Genomic DNA, 15,190 nt, shown 5'->3' with positions numbered 1-15,190 from the left:
TCAGTCTGAGCCTGGAAGGATGAGCAGGAGTTCATTTTACCATGAGGATGATGGATAGCAGGAACAGAGACATTTTGTTTGAACTGAGGCTTAGGCTGCTTAGAGGGGTTAGCAGGAGATTAGAGGTGGATCCAGATCCCAGAGGACCTTAGATGCTCAGGTAAGGGATTTGAGCTTCCATCACAAGGTGCTGGAGAAACACTGAAGGTTTTGAGCAGGAAGAAGCAGCACAATTTTAACTCATTAGAGGGATTTCCCTGGTGGTCCAGGAGTTAAGACTCCACACTCCCAATGCAAGGGGCCCAGGTCCGATCCCTGGTCAGGGAAACAGATACCACGAGCTGCAACTGTTTGCACGCTGCCGCTGAAGATTCTGCATACCACAACTAAAAGGATCCCGCACGCAGCAATGAAGAGCGTGTGTGCCACAACTAAGACCCAACGCAGCCAATAAGTATTAAAAAAAAAAAAAAAACTCATTAGAAACAGTACCATCAGGTCTTGCCCCTGATAGAAGGACATCATATACTAGGTGGTGGGTGGGGAAAATATGAGGCGTGGGGCCACGTAAGCAGACACCTGTCCTGTCTGTGGGCAGGGCTGCAGCCATAGGCACAGGAATAAGCTGATTCTCACAATAAAAACTGTCTTGTCTAGGAACTGGCTGGCTGCTTTCTTCTCTCCCTACTCCCAGAGGTGGGATCAGAGGTCCCAGGGAGGGTTTGCTCCTAGAAGGCCTTGGAAGCACCAGAGTCTGTTCTCTGCTGCCATCCTTCCTGTCTCTTTGGAATGAATGTCCCCAGGGATGTGTATGTTCTGGGAAGTTTCTGCTCACTCAGAGAGTACTGTGTTACAACAGACTGGGGAAAATCTGCAATCTGATCTTCTGAAATAAGTGTATCCTCTGCTAAACTAATAGTCCTGCATGTCAGGGGTTGTTGTATTCATCTTTGTACCGCCAGTGTCTAGCATCAGGCGTAAGTACACAGCAGTTGTTTCAGAGCCCTATTGATTGAACATTTGCTGTGTGGCAGGCATCTGCAGAAGGGAATGGCATGGGAAATCCCATGGACAGAGGAGCCTGGCAAGCTGCAGTCCATGAGGTTTCAAAGAGTTGGACACGACTGAGCAATTTACCACTTTCACTTACTATGTGCCAGGCATGGTGCCTAAGAATCATATATGCATCAGCTTGTTTAATGCTCTTTTAGCTCTATTAGGAAGCTTCCAAACTAGGTGATTCAAGTGATAAGCTCAGAAAGTGTAAGTGACTTACCCCAAGCTTTACCATTTGTAGCTAGTAAGTGATTAGGATTCAAACCTACATCTCTCTACCAAAACCCTTGCTCTTAACCTCTGTCTCTTTCCCATTGCTGAAGAGATGCTCCATTTCTGTTAAAGTAACATAAATGAGAGCTTCCTTGGAGTTATCTGTCTCAAAATACAGTTGTCTGATGCTCTAAATATGACGTATCAGTGAGACCCACAAGATAAGGGGTGATGAGGACAGGAAGGATGCTCCTAGTATGTGGAACCAGAATAGAAATAGGAGAAGATTAGAAGCTATGGGAGAGACAGGTTTGAATTCAGCAGAAGGAAGAACTTTCCACTAGTCAGTGATGGCCAGTGATTACATAGGATGCTTCCTGTCCTTGGAAATGTATAAGGTGGTTGGCCAACTGTCTTACATCCTGCCCTGAACTTTTGAGCTCACTTCCAGCATCAAATTTCTATGAAACAAATTTCAAAGATAATGCATTCTGCTGAGATCACCATTATCACTTGTCACCCTTACCACTTACCGTGAACTATGGTTGTGGAAATGAACAGTTTTGTGAACAGAACACCAAGCTCATGAAAACATCCTAGAAAATGCTAGAGGTCCTTGTAATTCAAATGAGCTCAACAAATGACACCTCTGTTTTCTACATCCAAGTTTTTAAGCCAATTGAGAGATAAGACAGAAAGAAAAACTATGGAACCCTAAGTTCTTTATTACTGATTAAGGCCCAAAGGCTTCTGTGGACACTTTGAACTTCTTAACACAGAACCCCATGCTTTGACAAACTAATATACTATGTCATGGGTGCTTTGGACCCCATAGGACTCCCCACATGAGAGCATAGCCGACTCCCATAGAACATAAAAGTGGAAATAGAAAGTGGACTTCCAGCTGGCATCTGGCTCCCAGAAGGGAGGAAGCAGGCAGCGTCTGTGGCTCACATGCTCATTCCCTTTATTAAAGCCTATTCAGAGCCATTGCACCACTTCCCTGGAGAAGAGGGGATGCAGGGGTACAAAGGAGCTGGACGTTATCCAGGAGGCATCCTCCATGTGGAAGGAAAGTGAGTCTCCCCCTGGCAGGAACAGCCCTCTGCATTGCACTCTCCACCTGTTTGCTTACTCTCCTCACTGGACTGTGAGATCCTTAAAGGAAAAACCCTCCCAGCAGAGGGCCTGGCACACAGTACATGTTCAAGAAAGGGATGAATGAGTGAATACTCACCTTCTATACCAGTGTTTTCCTAGAGAAGCCCCTTTCCTCTCATCTCACCCTCCTTGTAGCACTCAAGACCATGTCTTTATCATGCTTTCCAAGTGCCCTCTTTTTCTGTTCCATGTTGGGTCAGACGAGGGCCACAGTGTTGCCAGATGATTCAGGAAAGGTTTTCCCCAGGCCGTGTTGTTCCTGCCACGCCCCAGCTGTGAGCAGGTGAAGGTACCTGTGAGTGCTGCACATCGAGGGGCAGATCCCGCCTTGGTCCTGCTGCCCCATCTGGGACGAATGACAGTGCCTGCCTTCCCACCTTGGTGAGAATCGCTGAGAGCAGCCTTGTGAAGTCACTTTGGAAAGTGAAAAGTACTTTGTAGATGGCAGGCAGAGGAATCTGTAGGAACTTGCTAGAGGAAATTCATGGCTGTGAAGTGGTAAAGGATGATCCCAGGCCCCACCAGTCTGATGGAGGAGGACAGAGCTTCTATAAGTGTTCACTAGTCATGTTCCAAATGGTTGCTTGTGTGGTCAAATTGAAAGATGTGCCCTATGGGAGCTAGCATCCCAGGGTGACCCACAAAAGTCAGTCTGAGTCATCCCATAATAATATTTACTAAGTAGATTCTAAATTCTAGGTATGTGCTAGATGCATTAAGTCTGATGTCTTAATTCTTTTTGAAAAGCCATAGAAGGAGAATTCTCCTCCTTTTTGTCAGTAAACAAACAGACTTATCAAGATCGAATTACTTGCCCAAGGTCACAAAGTTAGTGAGTACTGGAGGCAGCCCACATCTCAGAAGCTCTGTGCTGTACTGTCCCTCTTGCAGAGAGTAGGAATAACTGTAAGCATGTAGGAACAGGAAGGGAGAGGGAGTTTGGAGTGACTTGATCTTCCGACAAGATCATTTGTACAGTCACCTGCCTTTGGGCCGCCCTTCCCCAGAGAGAGGAGTGGTCTCCCTACTCCAGCTCCTGAGATTCAGAGCAAGATTGGTGCAGGCATAGAAATGCCAGTCTTGTCTTCGGAGATTCTGGATGAAAGAAGTGAGCAAGACCCAGATGGTCTGAGACTCAGGGTTCTTTAGGGCACTTCCAGTGTTGGAAGCCCTGGGTTCTAGTGGGGTTAATAAAGAAGCAATTGTGTTAAATGTCAGGACGGAGCTAAAAGTCAATGATGTTTTTAGAAATATTTCAGCCTAACAAAGGGCCTGAGACCTGTAGTCACTCAGTTAGGATTTAACAAATGTATGAAGAAACTTGAAAAGTCTTCATACTGGGACAAGCATTTGGATACTGAATGTGGGAAGGTCCGTTTTCTGTTATTTTTGTCCACTCCCACTTCTGCAGGTTTCCAGGATGGGGGACTAAGAGAAACGATAGACCTAAAGTTCCAAATAGAAGAGAAAAATTAAGTGGGATTTAGGCTTTGGTGAATGATTGAGGTGCTGTTCACCCTTGAGATCTGTCGCTGGGCTGGGACTGGAGTATGTTGTAGTAATCCTTCCCAGCTGAGATTCTGCCTCTGTCAGAATCCTCTTCTGGGGAATCGATTTTGGTTCTGTCATTAACTTTCCTGTGCCAGCTCCTTTTCCCTAGCAGGCCTGTCCCCAGCCTGCTCTCCCCTGTACCCCAGCCTGCTCTCCCCTGTACCCCAGCTCAGACTGCCCAGAACTAAGGGGATCAAGGTCATTACTACCCATTATGCATTGATGGGGTGCCAGGCAGGCACTGCCCTATGCCCTTAACCTTCACCATCTCTTTTGTCCTCACAGCAGTGGAGGGTCATCATCAGGCGATGGTTCCCTGACCCCACCACACACTGTCATACAACCTGTCTCCCCGCCTGTCTCTCCCCATATAGCCCTGGAACGGCACTCACCTTGTGGCATTATGATAACTGGTCCATTTGTGCACCATTCGTCTCTGCAGCTCATTTGTTCAGTACCTGCTGTGGTGTTGCCTGTTGCCCCTGTTGGACTCGGAAGTCCACTGGGGCAAGAGACCATGCCTGTTCTTGCTTGCTGTGTATCCCCAGCATACAGCACTATGCCTGGCTCATAGTAGATCTTCAGGAAATGTTTTCTAAGACTGGCCTCTAAATCTAGTTCTTGACCAAGATTCAGTCCTTCCTACCCCAGATTCTGGAGAATAGGAGACTTATCTCTTAGCTCACAGCTTAGCCAATAAAGCTATGATTCTGGATGCTGAACTCTCAGTGATCCCCCTAAGTGGAGGAATTCAAGCTGCAGTTAACCCAACATGCCATTAATGCCCGAGTCATTCATTATGACCTGTGGGTGTTCATTCACTCTTTCAGTAGATGTTGAGCACCCTGTGAGAGTCCGGGTAAGGAGCTAGAACCACAGAGATGAATGAGACACACACACGCAATGCATGACCTCAAGGAGATCAGCAGACTAGATAGAGAAGTGGAGAATCAAGGTCAGAATGGGTTAAATACCATGGATACCATCAAGAGCACTGCCAGGGAGATTTTTAAGAGGAGGTAAAATTAGGGAAAGCCATCTAGAGAAGGTGGCGTTCGAGCTGGACCTTAAAAGGGCCATACAATTAGGACCTGAGGAAGTAGGTGGGAAAATGTTCCCTATGAACAAAAGCATAGAGATGGGGACGTATGTTTTTGGGAACATGAAGATCATTCAGATAGTTAATTTGTCAGCAATCGGCAGGGGTGAGATAAGGGTGACCCTCATTACCACAGACATATCACTGTGATGTTTTTATTTTCTTCTCCCTACCACTCCCTCCTCATGCCTAAGAAAAACAGTTCTGCTAGATTATAACCTGAAAGGTCAGGGTAGGACAGCCTTATGTGGAGTGATGTCCTGTCTTGGCAGTCACATGGTCCTTCAGTCCTCCCCCCTAAATGCACACACAAGGACCTTCCATGCAAAGACCTTTCTGCATGTCGTCCATTTGCTGGGAAGGAGCCTACAGAAGCCACACGTGAGTTTCTGGAAGAGGTAGATGCTGCCGACAGGATTCCTTGCTCCACTGGCAGTAGGAGGCCAGCGAGGCAGATTCGTCACTAGCATCATTTTATCTGTTGAGTCAACATCTATTTTTAGGTGTGGAACCCATAAAGGGACCTGGCATCTCTGCATGGAAAGGGGTAGAGTGAGGGGATACACTCATCCTTCATGCCCCTCTGTGGGATTCACTGCTAGACCCATTCTCAGAGGCAAGGTCTGCTTCACTGATGGAGGTTTAGTTCCTAATGCCTAAGGTCCAATTTAATGCATACAATTCCTTTTGCAAACATGCTTTCGTGTGTGCAGATCACACATACACACAAGCATACCCACTCATTCCCTCACCCCTGTAGTCTTAGCAGGTCCTGTGAATTGTTTATACAAATTAAATAAAACTGAAAAATGCTAAGGCATATAGGTCCCTTCCTGTCCAACATTGTCAGATGTGCTCTGAAATGACTGTTTTCATCATCTATTCTGAGCCATAACTGCCGCAGAAATAGCTTCAGCAGGAAAATGCTTTTGTTAGACTAGCTGTAAATTATATTTCAAATGTCTGATGTTGTTTTCTTAAAAAAATAAATAAGTAAATGAAAGTCTAAAATTAATGACTGCTGGGGTTTGCTTTGCTTATGTGTACTGCTACAGATTTGGCTTCTTGCAGATGGAATTTCAGATCTGTTTACACTTCTGTGTTAGCTTTTTGGGGAGAAAAAAAAGCAGTTGAGAGATCTGGGAGGACAAATTTATAAAGTCAAACTTATTATAACCATTGGAGAGGCTCGCGTCTCTCTCCACTGGCCTCTCCTCCCTCCTTCCCATCGTGCCCTCATTTTTGTTTATTGTGGTTTTAGCTGCTCTGCTTCCAAGTTCGAAGGCAACTGGTTCTTGCAGATGCTATGACAAGGTCACATATCTAGTTTCGCAAGCAGATGTTCATTCAGCCCCATTTCACCAGCACTTTGTCATTCAGCGAGAGCAGACCTTGTGGGAACAGATTGGAACAACACAAAGGATGGGACATTTAAAAAAAAAAAAATCTTGCAGAGAACCTGATCGCTTTTTATGTGTTCGAGAAGGGACTGGGGGTTGGGGGTGGCAAGGAAAGAAAGCTGCAGAGCAGAGTTTCATGGGGATTTTTTTTTTTTTTTTTATTCAAAGATTATTATGTGTTGGATACAGTAAATCATCTATACACCCACATCCAGGAGGTAAATCTTCAGAACTCCATGCGTGGGTTGTTCTGCATTTAACAGCTGCCATACAGTAGCTATTTTGTTCTGCACTTAGAGACCCTCATCCGTGCATTTGTTTTAAGTTGTCATCCACTCTCCTTTTGTTCCTCTATTGCTGTTCTCCTGGTGCTCATTACTAGTCCAAGCACAACTAAAAATCTGGGAACTACAGAGTTAGTTATTTGAACTGACACTGTGAGTTAGAATGATAGACGCGGGGCTGTCGTCTCGGTTGTGGACTCCGTCTCTACTTGAAAGGTGTTGCCTGTAATGCATTTAGCACCTCTTGCCTTTTCCTAGGTCTCATATGCCCGTCCGAGCTCTGCCTCAATCAGGGATGCTAACCTGTACGTTAGCGGCCTTCCCAAAACCATGACCCAGAAGGAACTGGAACAGCTTTTCTCACAATATGGCCGTATCATCACCTCACGAATCCTGGTTGATCAAGTCACAGGTGAAGTATTTCTAGGCTATTTCCTTCCTTTGGGTCTGTGCCCTGTGACCCACCGGAGCAGAAGGGTAATGGTCACTTAGGGAAAAGGGTATGGGTCATAAGTAGGCAGCTTTTTGACTTAAAAGAAAGACTGTTTATCAGTCAACGGCTGAAATTTAAAATGGGCCATCCTGGGAAGTAGAAGGACTCCATCATGGGAATGGTTCCAGCAGCAGCTAAACCACTTGGCAGAGTTGTAAGGAGGATTCAGCCATCAGGCTGGGAGTGGGACTGAATGACCTTCAAAGTCTCTTTCAACCCTCAACCAAATACCATTACTTTTGCATGTGAAAAGAACCTCTGTGTATAGCTCTGTCTGCTCTGATAGCACTGTAGAGTTAAAGGGAAACTGAAACTGGCTCATTTCACAGGTAAGAGAGCAGAGGTCCAAAGTGGGACATCTGTCCAGTTAGTAGCAGTGCAGGGATAACCCAGGATCGGATCCTGTGGTACTTGGGCTATCATAAAGAAAAGCAGCTGCCACCACCTCTCAGTAAGAAAGGCACCCAGGTTGCATTTTTGATGATAGAAGGTTTTCACCTACTCTAATTAAAAACATCCCCTGAGAGTCGTTTGAAAGTGAGTGTTAGTCACTCAGTCATGTCTGACTTTTTGTTCCCCCATGGACTGTAGCCCACCAGGCTCCTCTGTCCATGGAATTCTCCAGACTAAAATACTAGAGTGAGTTGCCATTCCCTTCTCCGAGGGATCTTTCCGACCCAGGGATCCAACCCGGGTCTCCTGCATTGCATGCAGATTCTTTACCATCTGAGCCACCAAGAGAGTCATTTAGCGTGTGTTTATCATCTGATTATTGCAACAAACCTCACTGAAGGCAGCTCTGCCCCAGATGCTAGGCAGAGGAACACCAGAGATCAGGGACAAAGGTGTCACAGCCCCATCCTTACAAGACCACAGTGTGATGAGTACCAGCTAGAGCTGCCCAGCGCCCCAGGAGAGCTCAGGATGTGTGCTGTGCCTGGTAGGCAATGATGGAAGGGAAGTCTCCATCAAGGGGATGGTGTTTGAATGGAGTTTTAGAGAATGACTTGAAGCTGTCCGGTGAGAAAGAGAGATAGAACATTCTAGGTGGATAGGATATATCCCATAGAATAGGTGATAGGACATACCCAAAGGCACGGAGTCAAGGAGGAACACAGCCTGTTCAAGGAATATCTGGCAGTTAGTTTGGCTTACATGAAGTTCAAGAGGGAGTTGGGACCAGATCATCAGGGGCATTAAATGCCATGCCAAGAAGTCTGGAGTTCCTCTGTATGCCACCTGGAGCCATGGAAGGGGTTTTTATGGGTTTTGTTCATTTGTTTTTCTGCCTTTGGAGTAGGGAACAATGAGGAACAGGTACATTCACAGGGTAAAAAACAGAAAAGGAACAAAAAGGTATAAAAGGTGTTTTTAAAGGGTATCGTATGGTCAGAGTTTGCTTTCAAATGGATTATTTAGCTGCCAGGTACGGGGAGCACATTGAAGGGCTAGAAACTGGACAGCGGATGATCAGTTACAGCAACTAAAGGAAGGCTTGAGGGCTGAGCAGGATGGTAGAGGAAAGCAGGAAGGGACAGATGTGAAATATGCCTGTGTTCTGTGGGCAGGAATTGCCAGCCCAGAGCCATGATGGCAAAAAGGCAGGCAGATGCATTTTGATGGGTGAGAGAGATTCAGGAAGCCAGGCTCAGCCCTGGCCCCACAAGTGGGCTGACTCCCCTAGAAACATTGATGGGACTCAGCCCATAACTTCCTGGGGATCTTTACCAGTTTGGTTTGTTCACTGTTTACAAAGGCTCTTTCTCTTTCCCCAGGAGTGTCCAGAGGGGTGGGATTCATCCGATTTGATAAGAGGATTGAGGCAGAAGAAGCAATCAAAGGTTTGAATGGCCAGAAGCCCAGCGGTGCTACGGAACCGATTACTGTGAAGTTTGCCAACAACCCCAGCCAGAAGTCCAGCCAGGCCCTGCTCTCCCAGCTCTACCAGTCCCCTAACCGGCGCTACCCTGGCCCACTTCACCACCAGGCTCAGAGGTTCAGGTAGGTGTACCCACAGGGGCAAGAGCCCCACTACACAAGTACAGAGCTGGGCAAGAGCCAGGGAAGCCCTTGGCCCTGAAGGATGTGGCTGAGTGAGGACATCTGCCCCCTGGAATCACTGTGGGACACTCCCCCTGAACCTCAGTTTCCACTGCTGTAAAATGTGATGACTGGGCCAGGATGCTCTTCTAAGCCCCCTTGCAAACTAGCACATGACTGTGATTAAACTTCAGATTCTTTGATTGAAACAAATTTCTACATTTAACCAGATAAGAAGGTTCAGTTTCAACAGGAGTTCATCACAGATAAGGAACTACATTCAGCAGTTTAGACTTAAGGCTAAGGCAGTGAATGACTTTTAATGAAGTCAAAGAAAAGAGTAGCCCAGGAGGCATGTCCTTGCCAAAGGGAGTGGTCTGGTCTGCTCTCCTCTTTCTCTTGCTTCTATTGGGTTGGGTGGGGGGATTAACCCAATCTTCTGTGTTAACTTCACTCTGACATTAAGTCAGCAGACTTTGGGAAGGCAAAGAGGAAGACTTTGTCCAAGCTTTATTTGCATTTCCCTGAGGTACCCAACCCCTAGGAAGCTCCAGGTGCAGTGGGACGTTCTCCTTCTCCTGGGACATTTCTGAAAGGCAGATATCTCTCCATGAAGGCAGTCTGACATTGACCAGTCTCTACTGTGCAAGAGATAAGAATATTCTTAACCTACCCATAATAATTCTAAATAATTATTTTAGTTGACCCATGCCCTGACTTCCCTTTAATGAAAGGGTCTTTCTCTTTTTCAAACATCACATAGATAATAGGCCCTTCCATCTGGCCACAATGAGGAGAAAAATCAGCCTCCGAATGTCCTCCCGTGCCCCCTGAATATGAAACGGTTAATGATTTCATGAAGAGTCCAAGTCATTTAATTTTTATTTTGTGCGAGAGCACATGCAGTATTTATGTAAAAAGCCTTTCCAGCAGGCTTCTAATGGTGGAAACTATGGTTACTACTGCCCCATGATGTGAAAAGCTTGTCTCTGAGTAAGATACTGAATATGAAGGAGATTATAACAAAATGGCAATTTGCTGGGAGGTGCTTTCAGGTTGTAAATAGTAAACTAATTAAAAAAAAAAAAAAGTCTGAACCCTCAAACTCCGTCCTGCCCAAAAATGTGTGTGGTAAAAAGATTTAGTTAAAATATCCAGGCTAATAAGAAAGATCCATTCTGATATGCATGATGTGTGTGCATGTATTGTTAATCCGTAACAGAGACCTTTATCCATAAATTTCATTACAGTAAAAGGTGAACAATATAAGAAGCCATTAGTCCCTTTTTAAAAATTTTCACACACAACATATATAATATCTACACATGTTCTAAGAGATGGGGCGGAGTGAGATTAATTTAGACCTTGAAAGAAAGGAAGGTTCATTTAGACACTTGCTTTAAACTCTAGCATTGACCTCAACATGAATTACGTTAGGTAGGAAAAGGGGAAACTACCAGTGGATAGGCTCCTGAGCACCGGGGAAAGTTTTTGAGCTTTTCTTCTTTGAAAATGGAGCATTCTTATTAATAGTTCCATTGAGCGATCTTGCCATCTGTGAGGCATTAACCCAGAGACCCTCCTTCTCTTTGCAGGCTGGACAATTTGCTTAATATGGCCTATGGCGTAAAGAGGTAATTAAAACTCCACAGATTGCCAGATGTCCGTGTTGGCACAGACTGGGGCTAGAATTTTTTTTTTTTTTAATTCACTAACTTTACTTTTTTTTTTTTTTAATTCTTCCTTTTTCTTCCACCAGCATGTCAGATTCTTTTTTACTTTCAGACCTCAGTTGGTTTTGTTTCTTTTAGGGCACACAAGTGTGTTTGTGTGTTTCACTTTTTCTTTTATTTGCAGGTGGGCTTCTCCTACGGTTCAGGTGCCACAGCTACCAAGCCCTTGATAATCTGGTCCTCGAATAGCTCCCCTAAGAGGGAAGGCTGTGACTCTTTGCCAGCTGATTTTGCAAACTTGCAAGGCAACTGTTTTGCATTAGCGATGCCAAGATTCACTTAAGAGGGCAGATTCCAGCGAATCAAAATTAGAACATTTTGCTTATCATGGTTGACAATCTTATGATTGCCAGTGGAAAAATTAGATTTTGGACTACCAGCCCTGGCCAAAGCATGAATAAATGCGTGGGTGACCTTATGACTCCTGCCCCCACCTCAGTGTTCATTTCAGGGCACAGTTTGAGAATAAAGTGTATCTGTGTGCACCTCAACCAGAGGTTTCTTTTGTTACAGGTTTTAGCAGTAATTATCAGTCCTCCCTTGGTTATATGTGTATGTACGTTTTAAACTTGCTGTTTCTTTTATTTAAAACCTTTTTGTGGGATCGAGGGTTCAAACAGAGTCAAAGTTTGGGGGACTTTCTAAATGTAGTCACAGGGGTGTTCCAGACCTAGTCTGAAAACTGAATCTGCAAATTGGGTGCTGTATGTCACTGTGTCCATGAGATTCCCACGTGTACTTTTGATAAGCCCCATTGAGCTCCCAGGGACATAGCATCTTTCTCATCCTGCTCTGCAGAGCTGCACACTTTAATTCCCCTTCCTACTATCAAGGGAAAAAGTGTGCTCATGAGTAGTCTGAATCATTCTCCCCATATGAGGCGAGTCTTTCACCACTTGGCTGTGCAGGGTAAGTGTTGGGTTGCCCAAAAACTTTGCTTAAGTTTTTCTATAACATCTTATGGAAAAGCCCACACATACTTTTTGGCCAGCCCAGTATCCTGCTCTGGAAACTGGCACACAGTAGAGGAAGTAACTGGATTGCAAACTTCACTCTCAAGGCACCAGCCTCTCGAATCGCAATCCCAGCCCCTGTGAGATTAACTGTGAATTACCTCCATGGATCTGGCACACGGCTTGCCTGTTCCCACATTTTACATTTTTCCCAGCTCTGTCCCATACCTTTGCTCCTCTTGGACTTAGTGAGATGCTATGAAGAGAGTGATGCTTATATACAGATGAGGTCAGGGAAGACAGCACACACGCTGCCATCTTCTCCAGTTCCCCACCCATAGTTAAACATCACGAGTCGATAAGAGCATTCTCTTTTCCTACTAAGCCCAGATTTGGATCCAGAGTCCTTCCTACCAAAGTGCTCAGGTAGCATTACCACCTGCAGTTGAGGCTCTACTTGAAACCTCTTTGCTAGCCCCTGACTTTGGCTTTATAATATTTAGCTGTTCTCTACCTATGAACTGAAAGAAGTCCATTGACTTAGTTGGAGGAGAGAAAGTTGAGAAGACAGTCTTCAGAAATAATGCAAATAACAATTACATATGGATTTGCCCTTCTAAGAATTCGTACCATGATGATTTGGGTTTTGTCCTGTTAATTTGTTTTTAAGTAAGAGGGAAGATTGACTTAGTGAATAATACCGAAAATAATATCTGTTGAGTTGTTGTGTTTAGCATATTTTCAGGAGCCATTTAATTATTTAAATAGTTAGATACAGAGTATTCTTTCATAGGACTTTCAAATCCTATGTGTATATGGATATATGCTTATTTTTAAAACAGTCCTAAATGACACTTAATCCATTCTCTTCCCCAGTTTTTGCTTCCTCTCCTTCTATCCCTCTCTTCAGGAAAAAAAAAAAAAACACTAACCACATGAAAAGCAAATACTAGTCAGTGTATAGAATCAAAATACCCGTATAAGTTTGGTATAAGTAAAATGTTAACAAATATTTTTTCTGCTGTAGGCACTGGTAACCTAATTGTTTCATCTGATGCATCCATCATGAATCACGTACATATTTTATCAGACAATGAATAGTATCTGAAGGATTGTTTTTCTTTCCAAGATTATGTGAAAACTGAGAAGATTTCGAAGCCTAATACAAAAGTAGTCATAATAGGACAAATAACAGTTTCCTGCTTTTCTAATGTACAGTGATTCAAGATATGTAAATGTGCAAACCACTTGAAATCTCACTCCTGTGACGCTTAGAAATGAATTCCAGATAATATAGCATCAAGGAGTGATCACCTTTATTATTATTGCTCAGGGGTTTTTTTGGAACTCTCTTGAATAAATGCTAAATGAAATATAAGCTGCCCTTTGGAGTAATAACAAGTCTTGTCTGTTCATTCTCATGTATCTCCATCCTCAATACTGTCAAGAGATCTTTAACGATTGTTAAGTCAAGGGACTGCAAAGATGGTGGACTTGAGCACTTCTAGGGCCATCGCCTAGACTTCCTTAAAAAAAAAATTTCCCAAGCATTGACCTCTACCAGTGTTATTCACCTATTCAATCAATAAACAGTTATTGAGTGTTTTCTATGTGTCATGTCTGTGAGATTCCTGTATGGCCTCCACTGAATAAAGAAATAGAGTGAAAGGATGGGTGAAGTAGGGCCCCTTCTATGAAGAGTTCACTATCTACTGTGGGGAGGGAGGGAGAGGGTCAGGGTGAGACACCCTATGAACATATACTGTGATAGCGTGACAGAGCCTTGCTCTGAGAGTTCTTCCGGTTTTTAGGAGTTGAGCTAGGATTTTCTCTTGGCATTTACATGCCTTAGCCAGTCTAGCTGTTCCCATCAGAAGAAATGCCACAGACATTAGTTTTTGCATTTTGGTTTTTAAACCCTGAAGACTCTCCTGCAAACACTCACTCAGCCCTCTGCCCCGTGTCTGTGTCTGTGCATCTGTGTGTTATCCACGGTCAGACTGATGTCTGGACCAGTCCCCCCTTCTGCTTGTCCCCCCAGGTTCTCTCCAATCACCATTGATGGGATGACAAGCCTTGTGGGAATGAACATCCCTGGTCACACAGGAACGGGCTGGTGCATCTTTGTCTACAACCTGTCCCCTGATTCTGACGAGAGTGTCCTCTGGCAGCTCTTTGGCCCCTTTGGCGCAGTGAACAACGTCAAGGTCATCCGCGACTTCAACACCAACAAGTGCAAGGGATTCGGCTTTGTCACCATGACCAACTATGATGAGGCAGCCATGGCCATTGCCAGCCTCAACGGGTACCGCCTGGGAGACCGAGTGTTGCAAGTTTCCTTTAAAACCAACAAAGCTCACAAGTCCTGAATTTCCCATCCTTATTTATTAAATTATATATATAAATATATACGAACAAAACACACGCGCGCACACACACACACACACACACAAAAGAGAGAGAAACAAACTTTTCAAGGCTTATATTCAACCATGGACTTTATAAGCCAGTGTTGCCTAAGTATTAAAACATTGGATTATCCTGAGGTGTACCAGGAAAGGATTTTATAATGCTTAGAAAAAAAGAAAAAAAAAACACAAAAAAAATACCTTTGATGCATTGAATGTTCTTTCATAGCTGTCGTTGTTGACTATATATACATAGATAGCGACGTGCAGGGATTTTTACCCAGCCAGCTAACTTTACTACCTTCCTTGAAGGTGGATCTTTTTAAGATGACCATTCGCTCATTTGAAGAAGAAAAACAAAAAACAAAAAAAAAATAATAAAAATAAAACAATTTTTACAAAGTAATGGGATTCAAAGAGAGAAAATAAAAGTTTTTTTTTTGTCAAAATGTTGATCCAATCAGATTGGTAAAAAAAAAAAAACAACAACAAAACCCCCACACAAATTAAAGAGGAATAATAAAAATTGCAAAAATTAAAAAACTTTTGCAAATTTTTTTATTTTTCCTTTTTTCTTTTATATCATATGAACTAAAACAGTCTTCTGTTAGGGGATGGGGGCGAGGGGGATACCTGATGACATTAACAATTTAATAACATTAACATTGTTGCCAAAGAGGTGGTCTCTTTGCTGAAAATGGGTTTCAAGAAAAATCTATTTTTATAAAATATAAAGAATTTTTACAAGAGAATCTGGATTTGAGAAAAAAATATTTTGACTGGCTAATTTAGGGGAAAT

The 15,190-nt window shown here is 43.8% G+C and overlaps 1 protein-coding gene across 3 annotated transcripts in view; it reads left to right on the top strand.

Moving 5' to 3' along the window:
• The window catches only part of ELAVL4 (ELAV like RNA binding protein 4), a 90,199-nt gene extending 75,847 nt beyond the window's left edge, over positions 1–14,352 (top strand). The window contains exons 4-7 of one of the 3 annotated variants that reach the window (XM_005894716.3): positions 7,023–7,176; positions 9,033–9,258; positions 10,893–10,931; positions 14,025–14,352. In XM_005894716.3, the coding sequence (XP_005894778.2) occupies positions 7,023–7,176; positions 9,033–9,258; positions 10,893–10,931; positions 14,025–14,352 (747 nt within the window). Of the gene's footprint in view, positions 1–7,022; positions 7,177–9,032; positions 9,259–10,892; positions 10,932–13,982 lie in introns of all 3 variants that reach the window. The other 2 variants (XM_005894712.3, XM_005894717.3) reach the window with 2 other exon arrangements.
• Positions 14,353–15,190: the final 838 nt, after the last annotated feature.

This window comes from Bos mutus, chromosome 3 (assembly GCF_027580195.1).
Source record: "Bos mutus isolate GX-2022 chromosome 3, NWIPB_WYAK_1.1, whole genome shotgun sequence".
Lineage (NCBI taxonomy): Eukaryota > Metazoa > Chordata > Mammalia > Artiodactyla > Bovidae > Bos > Bos mutus.
Note: the sequence above shows the minus strand (reverse complement) of the source record. Positions and strands in the feature narration are given on the sequence as shown.